The sequence below is a fragment of the Myotis davidii genome, unplaced genomic scaffold (genome assembly GCF_000327345.1).
Source record: "Myotis davidii unplaced genomic scaffold, ASM32734v1 scaffold233, whole genome shotgun sequence".
Classification (NCBI taxonomy): Eukaryota; Metazoa; Chordata; class Mammalia; order Chiroptera; family Vespertilionidae; genus Myotis; species Myotis davidii.
In genome coordinates, this window is record NW_006285917.1 from 346,423 (window position 1) to 360,401 (window position 13,979).

A 13,979-nucleotide genomic window follows, 5' to 3' on the forward strand; every position below is an offset into this window, starting at 1 on the left:
GATAGGGCCGAGGCGAGTATTCTGGTGGAGGGAGGAGCAGGAGCAGAGATAGGCTGGAATACACAGGATGCCTTGAGAAGGAGGAAATAAAGAGGCATCAAGCCTTCTATGCTCTATGGAGCAGAGGGCGGGACTTCCTGGGCAGCTCTGCCCATTGCAGAGGATTGCAACAGGATAGGGTGAGGGTAGGGGTTCTGGGGTTCCTGGAAGATGACTGAAGCCCATAAGGCTGGCACCGTGCCCGTTGTGTGGTTAAAACCGGCCCTGCCCAATATTGCTGGGGTGGGAGAACCATGGCCTGAGGGCTGGTTCCTGGAAGTCTTGCGACCGTCCTTACCCCATGGCCCCCCAACACTGTTTCATTCTAGTGCTGGTTCTCTCCCAGAATTGGCTGCCCACTGGCTTTAGTTCTGTCTGTCCCAAGCATGTTTCTATCAGAATCTGGCTTCCAGATAGGCTGTTCTCAGTTCCTCAAGCCCCGGAGGCACCCTGGCTTCCAGGTTTATAAGCCTCCATCTAAATCATAAGAGCCACTTTCTTTTTTAAAAAAAATATTTTTTTATTGATTTCAGAAAGGAAGGGAAGAGGCAGAGAGAGATAGAAACATCAATGATGAGAGAGAATCACTGATCAGCTGCCTGCTGCATGCCCCATACTGGGGATAAAGCCCGCAACCCAGGCATGTGCCCTGACCAGGAATCAAACTAGTAACCTCGGGGTTCATAGCTTGATGCTCAATCACTGAGGAGCACCGGCCTGGTTAGAATCACTTTCTCACTGATTTCATTTTATCTTCGCAACAACTCCACTAAATAGGTGTTAACATCATTATCTCCATTTCTCAGGTGAGGAAACAACTCAGAAAGGTTGGGTTGCTCAAAGCCACATAACTAATAAATACAGGGATTCAAACTCAGGTCTTAAAATTCAAGATCTGGTCCTCTCTCATTCTACTATATGCCATGCAACCTACTTCTCTCTCCAGATTTAGAGTTAAGGGGTTATTTCTTCTGGGTTATTCTGGACTCATCTATCAGCCTTCATCTATTTTAGGTTCAGTGCTGGGCTCTGCTAGCAGGGCATAACTCTTAAATACCAGGTGTGGGAACCTCAATCCTACAACTCCCTGGACTCTTTTTTTATATATATATTTTATTGATTTTTTACAGAGAGGAAGGTAGAGGGATAGAGAGTCAGAAAGATCAATGAGAGAGAAACATCGATCAGCTGCCTCCTGCACATCTCCTACTGGGGATGTGCCCGCAACCAAGGTACATGCCCTTGACCGGAATCGAACCTGGGACCCTTCAGGGCGCTGGCCGATGCTCTATCCACTGAGCCAAACCGGTTTTGGCAACTCCCTGGACTCTTGACAACTGCCAGCTGTTTTGGTCTGAGAGTGGGGCTCAGTGTCCCCTCAACTCCTGAGTCAATCCTCTAAGAATTCTTATCTGTGGAAAGGAACTTCCTCAATGACTTTTCTCTCTTATCCTTACCCAACTAGAACACAAGGGAAAAACAATGGATGGCTTAGGAGGCCTGACCCCACCATCTGGGCCTCAGTTTATATCCTCTCCCCCCCCGCCCCCCACTTACTTCCTTAAGAGGGGCCTCACTATTCCCTGGTCCCAGACCTCCTCCACTACCTACTCCTGCCATCGGGGTAACCGCCAGGCTCTGCTGCCTAGGATAACACCCACCCCTCCCCTTGCCCCTGTGGCTGCCTCCTCTTTCCGTCTGTTGAGAGAGGAAGCCAAGGGGTGGCGGGTGCAACACTGCAGGGCACTGATAAAGGGACAGCCCTGCCCCCGCCCCCTGGGGCCACTGCGGTCAGACCAGCAGGCAAGCAGGCAAGACAGCCAGCTCCTTCTGGGACCCAAGCCCTCCCCTGGTTCCACCTCTACCCGCCCTACCCTACTCGGGAAGCTGGTTGCATAACCCCTTGGGGTGTTTGGCAACATTGCTTGTGGCTTGACCTGATGCTGGCGGTGGTGTGCACACGCTTTTGGGTGAGGGTGGGGGTGGATGGAGCAGGGGTATGACAAGAAGTCAGTCTTTGGAGGGTGGGTGAGTAGCAGAGATGGGGAATGGTGTAGTAGTAAAGATACGTGGCCACATTTTTCTCCATGTTCTGTCTCTGCTACCTTTGCTGAAGAGGGGGAATATTGAGGGATAAGAAAATCTTAGGTATCATACCTTGCCAAGCCACAAGCACTATCCAACCCATTCAGGCTCCTAATCCCCTGTTAATCTTACATTAAGCAAAGGAGACTTAAGGTAGAAGGGGGTTGACTCTGGACACGAGAAATCTGAGAGGAGGGAGCTAAAGGAGCTATTCTCACCCCAAGGGCTATAAAGGGTGTTTGGAGGCAGTACACAGCCTGGGAACCGCAGTAACGGCCTCGTTTTACAGGAGGGGAGTGAGGGGAAGGTGGGAGAGACACCTCCACCGGACACGTTGCCTGAGTGAAGGATGCTTATTTACTTCGCTCAGCCTACCTGTCCATGTCTGTCCCCCTAATAAGTAGTAAACTGCTTCAAATGCTTCTATGAATGCCTATTGCTTACAGGATGAAATACAACCTCCCTAGCTTGACTTTCAAGACAGTTTACAATCTAGCCTGTCAAACTTCCCAGGCTTATCTTCTACTACATCTTACCCCTACACCCACCCAAAGTACTAGGCTGTGTTTTATGCCTCTGTGCCTTCACACCTTTGCTTAGAATACCCTTCTCCCCTTCTCCGTCTGGTGAACCCCTAGTCATTCTCCACAGCTCAGCTTAATTTTCACCCCCTCTGTGAAGTCTTCTTTGAATTTTACCAAACAGAAATTCAGTTTCATAGTACTTTCTATAGAATTTTATTTTTATTTTTTAAAAATATATTTTATTGATTTCAGAGAGGAAGGGAGAGGGAGAGAGAGAGAGATACATCAACAAAGAGAGAGAATCATTGATCAGTTGCCTCCTGCACTCCCCCCACTGGGGATCGAGCCCACAACCCGGGCATGTGCCCTTGACTGTAATCGAACCTGGGATCCTTCAGTCTGGAGGCCGACACTCTATCCACTGAGCCAAACCAGCTAGGGCTACAGAACTTTATTAGTGTAATTCCACGGCTAGACAATGAATGAGGACATGAACTGTCTTATTCATCTTTGTGATCCTGGAGTGTGACCCACAGTAGACAGTCAATAAATACTTGTTGAATGAATGAATAAATGAATAGGTTTGTGTATCCATAGTTGTATCTACAATGCCACAGTATCCTGACTGGTAGTTTTCATTCAATAAATGTTTGTTGACTAGCTATAACCTGATATCATTATTTAATCAGCCATAAGTGTGACTATCACCACTCCTAATCCCCTGTGAGGTGCCCAAATAAGTGTGCAAATGAGAGAGCTATATCTGAATGTTCGAGTTTGTGACCCAGATTCATGTCCAAGTCATCAAGAGATTCTGAACCCACCCGTAACATGCAATGAAGCCCTGGGTCACCTCCTGTCCTACATAGATCATACATGTAGAATCATGATTTCCTGGGATACGGATGGAATTCAAAACATTTAACCATAGGTTTGGCATGAGCATTGATATATTCTACACACACAGGCTGCAGGGAGGCTGAAACGAGGTGGTGTTGCATTGCCTCTTGAATTGCTTAGTTGTATTGCTGGGTTGTGGGGGGTCCTGAGAGAGAACTGGATGATGTGGTGGTGGGGAATATTTGGAGGGTTCCCAGCAGCTATTCTTTATCAACTGGGGCAGAACATTTTCATTGTTTTAACAGTGAACACAATCCTATCAGAGAATACTGGCTGAATGCCAGACCTACTTTGGGGTGGCATCTGTCTGCCTCCCCAGTCTTTAACTGTTTCCAATTTAACTTGAGCACCAAATGAAAAAAAAGTTAGAGGAGAAGGGTAAGTTGCAGCTGTAAGGACTGAAGCTAGACATAGGAAGGACTTTCCCTAGAGCTGAAAGCCACTAAGAGCTAGGAGGAAGCAAGGTTCTTTTCTCCTAGTCTCTGGAGAGAGATGTTTGGCCTGGGACTTGGGTTGTGGGTTGAAGGCAAAGGGATGAAGAGTGACTTCTAGGGGCACTTTCTGACCTGACACAGAGCTGATATCCTACACACATGCCTTGGCCTGCCCAGGGTATGTGGCTGCCTTGTGGTTGGGGTGCCTTGCCTGGGAGAAAGGAGGACAGAGGGCACTGGGGTCCCCTTTAAGGGAGGTGAATAATGTCACACACACACACACACACACACACACACACACACACACACACACACACCAATTCCCCTCACACTGACAACAAACCTGGCCAAGAAAGAGGCCTTTGTCCTAGGACATCTGAGGCTGTAGGGGGAGGGGCGAAGGCTACAGGTGAAAGGACACATCAAAGCAGCCGCTGCCTCTCCCCAAAATAGCTCCCCTACCCTTTTCCCAGAACCCAGGCGTTCCTTAAATAAAAGCAGAGCCCTAAATGCCTACCTGCCTAAACAGCCAGAACACAAGAGTCCTGGCCCTTTTCTTCAGCACCCTTCCACCTTGCTATGACTCAGTTTCCCTGTCCCCAAGAGAGTCAAGCGAGCAGAGGGAAGGAGGTGACAGCTTGTATAATGTTTAGAGGTCACTTTGGAGTGGAACATCCGCTTGGAACTCATTATGTGCATGGGAGAAACACAGACCTGGCTGGACTCCTGGGCTCAAAGGAGGGCTGGGAGAGGCTTGAAGCCATGTGTGCCCCTGCTGGCTGGGATCAGAGTGGGGGTGGGGTGTGGGCAGAAACCACACTGGGCTCAAGTTTCCTCCCTTGGCCAGAAGGGGCAGGAGAAGAGGAGGGCCACAGGGAAAGGGGAGGGTTGGAGGAAGGACGGAGAACTCCGGCCGAGGGCTTCATAGAGGAGGCTGGTGCACCGCCCAGCAGCTTCCCCTACTCAGTGCTCAGCCTGCAGACTCAGCGCTCAGCAATGGCCAGGGGGCGGGGCACAGACCTCCCAGGTCCTCAGAGGTAGCAGGGATCCTCGCGAAGGAGGTGTCAGCCCAGGCCCAGCCTCCCCAGAGACAGCACCTGGAGCCTCATCTCTCTCTGCACCCAACTTGGAGCCTGCCACAGGTGCCTGAGGGGCGGGGTGGGAGGGGGATTCTAGTGGGATCCAGGGACAGGCTTGGCGGGGGAGGGCGGAGGAGGAAGAGGGAGGAAATACCCAACTTTTGGCATGTTCTTAAGAGATATCAGACCTTCCCAAGCTGCCCCTGGTTTAGGAATTTGACATCTTTGGGAACTCCTCCAGGAGAAGATCTACATGGCTTCTGGAGTGTTCTGGGATTCTTGGGTTGAACGGCTGTGGATGGGGACCAGACGGTGGTGCGCTGAGGCAGCCCTGAGGGGCTGGAGAATGACCCTGAGTAACCTTCAGCAGGCTAGGTGCCCTGGAGAAGATCGTAGACTCCCAGGAGAAAGTACCATTCTTTCTCCTCGCCATTTCATCATGCTGCCCTGTCCAGCCGGCTGGGACGGTTTGGTGGAGGCTGAGGAATTGGAGATATTGGAAATGTTGTTGCAGCAAGATGTGCTGGTGGGAGGGTGGGTGCTAGTTCTTGCCTCCCTTTGCCCTTCTCTTCTCTGGGCAATAGAGATCGGCTTGGACTGGAGCGGAGGGGAGGGATCCCATCCCCAGTGTAGTTCCTCGTAACTGGAAGTCCTGGCAGCAGAAAGGGAGTGGGCAGGGAAGCAGTGGAAGGGGAGAGGGGCTGGGGCTGGGACTCTGGTCATTGGCCAAAGGACTGCGGTTTGGGGTCTGGGGCCATGTGACAGGATGGCAGACGCTTGTCCCTCTCCCCCTTGCTCCCGTTCACCTGTTTGAGTTATGTGTGTCCCCCAGGAGATTGAATCTCGTTCTGATCCACTCCATCTCCTTTTCCTCCATTCCCTTTGTTTCTCCCTCATCTGTGTGTCCCTCTCCCTCTTCGGGGATTCTTCCTAATCTCTCCAAGTAGGTTGCTCACTGGCTACTCCACACCCCAAGTTTCACTGATCTCTCTTCGTTCTTTCACTGCTTCTGTTGACACCTGGAAGGTAGAGTGGCCTAGTTAGCCTCAGAAGAGGCTCCTAGAGGCAAGTGCCCCCTCGGCCTTGTCAGGGCAGTTAGAGCTCTGGGCAGCAGTTGAGGCCAAATGTCTTCCTCTCCCCAGCATCCCTCCCTACTCGGTCCTCCCGTATCCCTAAGCAAAGAGTTGGCATCATTCTGTGAGCACTCAGGGACTGTGATGAGAGCTTTCTGGGTACGACCATCAGGACCATCAGGATGAGAATAAAGAGGGTGGATTATAGTCCCTGGAGATGGCTCCACTCCTACCTGATACACAAGGTTGGGGAGCAAGATGGCTATGTGACCACTAAACTGGGAAGTGGAAACTGATTATTCGAAAAGAAAAGGGACATAGAGAGAGAGTCCCACTCCATTTCCCAGTAATCTCTAGTTTCTGCACCCTCTGTGATGTTCTTGTGTGTGTGTGTGTGTGTGTGTGTGTGTGTGTCTGTCTGTCTGTCTGTCTCTCTGTGTTTCTGTGTGTGTCTGTCTATCTGTGTCTGGTATATGTGTATGTCTATGTGTCTCTGTGTGTGTATGTCTGTGTGTATGTGTGTTTGTGTCTGTGTATCTGTGTTTGTGTGTATGTCTGTCTGTGTATCTGTGTTTGTGTGTATGTCTGTGTGTGTATGTCTGTCTGTGTATCTGTGTTTGTGTATATGTCTGTGTGTGTATGTCTGTCTGTGTATCTGTGTTTGTGTGTATGTCTGTGTGTGTATGTCTGTCTGTGTATCTGTGTCTGTGTCTCTGTGTGTCTGTCTGTGTGTATCTGTGTCTGTGTACCGGGCTCTGTGCAGTTTTATCACCTGTGTAGCTTCACGTCTCCCCCACACAGACAGGTCCCTGAACAGGTCCGAAGCCACAGGATCTGTGTTCTTTTTAGAACGAGCAGTGAACTGGATGGAGTTTTTCTCTCTATGCTGCCCTGTACTTTGTAAATCTAATAAATACTAAATGTTCTTTCGGATCCAATTCTCACTGTACTCTCTTCCCCGGTTTATATCACTGGCTGCTACACCCTGGCTGATCCTCAGGAGAGTAGGCTCCGAAGACTCAAGGGGCCTACGCTTGGTATATAGGCCACTACCCATCACTGAGTGTCTAGGGGAAAACATACTCCTCCCCTTTGGCCTGGTGCAAACTTGCCACTGTATCAGAAAGCTGATGCCAAGGTTCTCTCAACTCCCCCTTCCCCAACTTCTTGCTTCTCTCTGTTCCCCCTGGTTCTCATTTCCCTGTCCTAGGGTGAGGTGGAGATTGAGCTCCTGGTCTTCATGAGAAGAGGCCAATATCTAGTCTCAGCCATTGGGGCAGTCAGAACCCAGGGTTGCCCGGGCCAAAGATTGGAAGCTAGGAGAAGCCTGGAGACCACTTGCCGGTTGGACCAGTTTAGTGTGTCTCAAAAACACCAGGGTACTTGTTAAAATGCTGATTGCTGGGTACCTGCACCTATGAATTCAATTCAGTAGGTCTGGGGTGGCTTTCAGGATTCTGTTTTTATGAGTATCCAGGTAATGTGGTGCACAATACAGTTTGTGACTGCCTGAGCTAGAAATAATCTACTGCCTCTCACAGCAAGGAGGTTGGTTCTTCATCCTGTTTCCATTAAATGGAAGAGACTGAATGAGAAGCAATTTGCCCAAGGTCATGCATCTGGAAGGCCAGAGAACCTTTCTCCTGCCTCCTAGGGCAGAATCTTAGTATTGCACCTAAGCGTCAGGCCTAGGAAGATATAAGGAGAGACGAAGGGTGGGGGTAGGTGGGTGTGTGAAGGACTGTGAGGCAAGAGCCAATGTCCCTGCCCCATAAACCCCTTCTCCATTCACTTTGCCTTTGGGCAATTTCCTTCAGAACCTGGGTGGGGGAGGGTGGATTTCCGGTGTTGAAATGGCATCCTGGACAGACATAAACACCCCACCCACTCTGCCCAATGGCCAGGAGCCTGTGCCTATACCAACTCTCAGCTCTGGGGATGGCAACAGAACAAGGGGGTAGGGGCAGGGGCTGGAGGAGGTCCTCTTTCTGAAGAATAATTTGCAGCTCTCTCTAATTATGTTGTGAGATTCGAAGAGTGGACTCCATAACCAAATAGGTATGACAGGCCATCCTTGTGGTAATCTAAGGTCATGCAATTTGAGGTCATTCCGTCCCATCCTCTGTTCTTCTATGTTTCCCCTCCCCGTAGCCTGACTGCTTCTACTTATATGACAGGAGTAGGGAGTAGTGTCCGGCCTTAAGAGATCAGGAGGCCCCTGCCAAATTTACTTGGAATTTCTTGCCGAAGGCAGGGAGAACAGATGCAGGGAAAACGGGTGACAGGGAATAGGAAGGTAGGATGAGGAGAAGACTGACAGAGAGAAGATGAAGTCAGAGATGAGGGTTTGCTGAGAAAGTTAAGCTGTCCAAGCAGAAAGGGACCTCCAAGTTCCACTTGTCCAACACTCTAGTTTTACAAATGAGGAAAGAGGCTCAGAGAAGAGCGATGACTTGCCCAACATCACACAGCTACTTTGTGGCAGACCTGCAGCTAGAGCCCAGATCAAAAGAAAAGGGGCTGGAGGGGAAAATGTATTCAAGGCTCTAAAGCAGTGGTTCTCAACCTTCTGGCCCTTTAAATACCGTTCCTCATGTTGTGATCCAACCATAAAATTATTTTCGTTGCTACTTCATAACTGTAATGTTGCTACTGTTATGAATTGTAATGTAAATATCTGATATTCCGGATGGTCTTAGGCGACCCCTGGGGAAGGGTCGTTCGACTGCCAAAGGGGTCACGACCCACAGGTTGAGAACCACTGTTTTAAAGCTATTCCCTAAAAGACAAAAAAAGAGACCGAGATCCCACAGAAAGAATCGATGATGTAGACCACTATTAAAGGCTTGGGGTATGGAGACAGAGGGTGAGAAGGCACCTAGAAGGCGATATAGGCTATTAGACTAGCCGCGAGTAGACTCAGTCAGTAGAGGTTCCAGACCCGACTCTGCTATTTACCAGCTTGGGTTTCAATGTCTGAATGGATCTTATAGGATCTTGGTGAAAATCAGCCTCATAAACGAATGCTTGTAAAACACTAGTACAGTTCTTGACAAATGCTTAATACATCTCTGTTACTTCGGAAGAGGAAAGGTCCCTGGCTGTGGGTTGGGGTATGGACAAGATGACCCTGCAGGGACACAGGGCAGAGGTCCAGTGACTCCAGAGACCATTCCTCCTCTGCTGTTTGCAGCTGATAAACCTCTTATCTGGTCCAGGCAGGGGAGTCCAGGGCCAGGACAGGAGGAGAGGGCAGGGCAGCTATCAGGCACCAGGCCTGGGCCATATCTCAGAGAAGGGGAGGACTGTCTGCGTGGTTCTTCCCACAACACACTCCTTGGGGATCCCCGAGCACTCGCTCTCATCTTGGGAAGAAAAGGCTGAGATCCTAACTCTGAGAACAGAGGAGGAAAGCAGGATGTTGCCTCAGAAAATGGGGAGAAAAAATCCAGAAGACGTGACTTCTGCCCCAGCCAGTGATACAGTTTTGGGGAGAAAGAAATAGGGTAAAGAGAAAGCATCTTGTCTGAAAAAAAGGTAAAGGCCTAATGTGCTCCCAAAGGAACTGACTACAGATGAGATGGAGGTCACACTGCAGAAAAAGATGTTCTAGCTTGAGGAGCTGGTTGAAGAGTCTAGCGTGAGGGGGAGGGGATGAGGTCTCTCCTCTCAGGTACATTGGAAGGAGCCTCTCTCTGGAGGCAGGCAGGATAAAATTGCTGCCCCCTAGTAGGAGAGCCCTAACCCCATTTCTCCTTTGATACAGGTTGCTGGGGCCATTTGGGTTTTGGGGGACCCTGGACCAGGCCCTGGCCCAGTAGGATGCCCCCGTGTCCTCCCCAGCAGAGCAGGAACAGGGTGACACAGCTGCCCACTCCGGAGCTGGGTGAGATGGAACTGACTTGGCAAGAGATCATGTCCATCACTGAGCTGCAGGTGAGTGGAGCTGGGGGCGCGGGGAGGGAAGAGTAGAGAAGCAGAGAGTCTCGCTGGGACTGAGGCAGGGGGCTGGAACAAGGAGGGCTAAGGGTCTCAAGCTGGAAATGTTCCAGGCGCTGGAAAAGGAAGGGCTGAAGTAGAAGGGAGATCTGGATGTTAGACCAGAACACTAGGGGAGGGGTGTGGAAGAGCAGGGGACAGGAGTGGTGGGGAAGGAAGGATTTGACTGGGGAATGTATGCTCTCAGCAGCCACTCTGCACACATCTCTCTACCCCACCTCCGGCCCCGCCTTCCCTTCCTCACCTTCTTTTATTCTGACCTCCCTTTCCTCCAATCCTGCTCATCTTCTCCCTTCATTTTCTCTCCCTGCCCTCAGCAGCTGGGCCCCTTTCCCCCAGGTAGCTGAGCAGTAGTTCAAGGGCCTCAGGAAGGGGGGGTCAGTCTATGCCAGGGTCCTCTCCTCCTGCTAGTGGACAAAGGGGTATCTGTTGGCCTAACAATAAGGTCTTTGTCCCCAGCTGGGCTAGAGCAGGGTGGATCCCCAACGTGGTTTGGGGGCCCTGTTTCTAGCATGTTCTCTCCCCCTCTCTGCACCTGGGCAGGGGCAGAGGGACTGAAGAGTGGAGGGTAGAGCTGGCGCAGGCTCCTCAAAGTGCCTCTTAGCCCCCCGGGTGACACAGCTGCCCACTCCAGAGCTGGGTGAGATGGAACTGGCTCTGCGCCTGACCCTCTCTCCCTTACCACTATGCATGGGCCCCCGGGATCTGCCCTAAGCCCTGCTCCCACACAGCAGCTCCCTCTGCTGGGCACCCAGGGCATGGCTAGGACCTGAACTTGACCCTTTGACCCTAGATAACCACAGCAGGAAAGCGTTCTGAGGGGTCATCTTGGATAAGAACTCCTTGTCTTCCTGAAAGAAATAAAGAAACATGAGCCATTTCAACCCAGTAAGAATTCCTGAGGAGATTCCATACGTTAGTTCTTTCTGAAGTCCGACCTCAGTGATATCCATTCCTGTTTAAACTGCTTTCTTCTTGGAAGACTTGCATTGCAACTTTACAAGACGCTTTCAATGATTTTTAGTGCCTTTTTGTTCCTTTGTTGTTATCTCACTGGGTCTTTCAGAAGGACCGAGCTTGGTCCTGAGAGAGCTGGTTCGCCTCCTCAGCCTGTCTCCAAATCTCTTTTTATGTCTTTCCTTGCAGGGCCTAAATGCTCCAAGTGAGCCGTCGTTTGAGCCTCCAGCCCCAGCCCCATACCCTGGGCCCCCACCACTCCCAACTTACTGTCCTTGCTCAATCCACCCAGATGCTGGCTTCCCCCTTCCTCCACCACCTTATGAGCTCCCAGTATCCTCAACTCATGTCCCAGACCCCCCATATTCTTATGGCAACATGGCCATCCCAGTCTCCAAGCCACTGACTCTCTCAGGCCTGCTCAGTGAACCCCTCCCAGACCCCTTAGCCCTCCTGGATATTGGGCTGCCAGCGGAGCCACCCAAGCCTCAAGAAGACCCAGAATCCGACTCAGGATTATCCCTTAACTATAGTGATGCTGAATCTCTTGAGCTGGAGGGGACAGAGGCTGGTCGGCGGCGTAGCGAGTACGTAGAGATGTATCCAGTGGAGTACCCCTACTCACTTATGCCCAACGCCTTGGCCCACCCCAGTTATGCCTTGCCACCTGCTGAGACCCCCTTAGCCTTAGAGCCGTCTTCAGGCCCTGTGCGAGCCAAGCCCACCGCACGGGGGGAGGCAGGGAGTCGGGATGAGCGTCGGGCCCTGGCCATGAAGATCCCCTTCCCTACGGACAAGATTGTCAACCTGCCGGTAGATGACTTTAATGAGCTGTTGGCACGGTACCCGCTGACAGAAAGCCAGCTGGCACTAGTCCGGGACATTCGACGGCGGGGCAAGAATAAGGTGGCTGCCCAGAACTGTCGCAAGAGAAAGCTGGAAACCATCGTGCAGCTGGAGCGGGAGCTGGAGCGGCTGGGCAGTGAGCGGGAGCGGCTGCTCAGGGCCCGTGGGGAGGCCGACAGGACCCTGGAGGTGATGCGCCAACAGCTGGCCGAGCTGTACCGGGACATTTTCCAGCACCTTCGGGACGAAGCCGGCAATAACTACTCCCCTGAAGAGTATGCGTTGCAACAGGCTGCTGATGGGGCCGTATTCCTCGTGCCCCGGGGAAGCAAGATGGAAGCCTCAGACTGAGCTGGCCCAGCGGGGCAGACCGCTGACGGAGATGCCCTTCATTCCCTTCTGATAAAGGAACTCCCCGACCCCGAGGCCCAGAAGAGGACCGCAGTGAAAAGTCTGACATGTTAGGTCCAAGGTGTGTGTTCCATGAGGCTTGCTGTGAGACAAGTGTGTGAGGGGAAGGCTGGAATCTTTCTGTGACTCAGCTCCCCAGGTCTCCAACCTCCACCTCTTGTTTGAGCTCTGGTTTATAAAGCACTCTACAGAAATAGTTTTCCACTGTGTCTTCCTTCTCCAGGGAGGGTGATGAAGCGGAGCTCTCCTCAGAGCTCATTTCTTGGTTTTGGTGGGGAGGAAATCTTGCCAAGCTCATTTCTTTCCCCTACAGCTCTCTGTAAGAGTGGCACACACGATTTTGGCTCTAGCAGTATGCGATCTACCACCTTCATCCTTTTTAGAGCCAGGGGCCGTGAATGATCTGAGGAACTCAGCCCTCCCTGGTGGCCCCCTATTTATAGAGCTGAGATTGCTGCCAACGCTGGCTAGAGTTTCTATGCAAGGTCCCTGAGGCTTATTTAGGCTTTTCCTCTCTCAATTTTTGGAACACAGGAGCCTAGAATACCCACAGGCCTTTTTTCTATTTCCCTCCTCCTGCCTATTTCCATAGGAGTCCCTCAGCCCAACGGGGGAATATTTCAGAGCTCCCTAAGACAACCGAGTGAGCAACTCTTGATTGGAATGACAATTTGATTGGATGTCTGTTTTAGGGGATTTCACACCCAAGCCTGAGTAAAACCTGCTCCACAGTAGAGCACCATATGCATTTTGGTGAACTTTTCCTTTTTTAAAATTTTTATTTTAGAACGGGAAACATCGACCCACCATTCCACCAACCCATGCATTTATTGGTTGATTCCTGCACGTGTCCTGACTGGGGATTAAACCCACAACCCATCCAGGGCCTGTGAAATTTTCTATCGCCCTAGTTATGTTAGACACTTTCTTGTTCCCCACCCACTTCTAGATCCTTAAAGACCAAGGGCCTTTTATTAGTGTGTACTTTTTCAATAGAATTTTTTTCAATATAATTTTCTTGAAACAGTAATTTTCAGATGTCATATCTAAGTTCTCCCTGACACTTTCATATCCTTGGAGTTGGGTGGTTCCCAATCTTCTCAGGCACTGAATTACACAAACTTATTTTGGCATTTTGCTTCTATTTATATTTCTATTCAACTTTACTAGCTCCATTCCAATGGGGAAACCTTACTTCCAGATTTTTTTTTTAAATATATTTTATTGATTTTTCAGAGAGAAAGGGAGAGAGACAGAGAGCCAGAAACATCGATGAGAGAGAAACATCGATCAGCTGCCTCCTGCACATCCCCCGCCGGAGATGTGCGCGCAACCCAGGCACATGCCCCCGACCGGAATCGAACCTGGGACCCTTCAGTCCGCAGGCCGACGCTCTATCCACTGAGCCAAACCGGTTTCGGCTCCAGATTTTTATTTTATTTTTAAAATATATTTTTATTGATTTCAGAGAGGGAGAGAAACATCATTGATGAGAATCATTCATCAGCTGCCCGCTGCATGCCCCCCCCCCCCCAACTGGGGATTGAGCCTGCAACCTGGGCATATGCCCTTGACTGGAATTGAGCCTGGGACCCTTGAGTCTGCAGGCCAACGCTCTGTCCACTGAGCCAA

General features: G+C 50.8%; 1 protein-coding gene across 3 annotated transcripts; it reads left to right on the top strand.

Annotated features, from left to right (window-relative positions):
- The first annotated feature begins 4,847 nt into the window (after positions 1-4,847).
- Positions 4,848-12,544, top strand: NFE2 (nuclear factor, erythroid 2). 3 transcript variants are annotated; one of them, XM_006756937.2, is made up of 3 exons: positions 4,848-5,124; positions 9,901-10,070; positions 11,280-12,541. In XM_006756937.2, exons 2-3 carry the CDS (start codon positions 9,957-9,959, stop codon positions 12,285-12,287), a joined length of 1,122 nt encoding a protein of 373 aa, XP_006757000.1. In that variant the 5' UTR covers positions 4,848-5,124; positions 9,901-9,956; the 3' UTR covers positions 12,288-12,541. The 3 variants fall into 3 exon arrangements, with proteins under 3 accessions (XP_006757000.1, XP_015415056.1, XP_015415057.1); XM_015559570.1 differs by lacking the exon at positions 4,848-5,124 and adding an exon at positions 5,811-6,258 and having other exon boundaries at positions 11,280-12,544; XM_015559571.1 differs by lacking the exon at positions 4,848-5,124 and adding an exon at positions 8,907-9,671.
- The last annotated feature ends 1,435 nt before the right edge of the window (positions 12,545-13,979 follow it).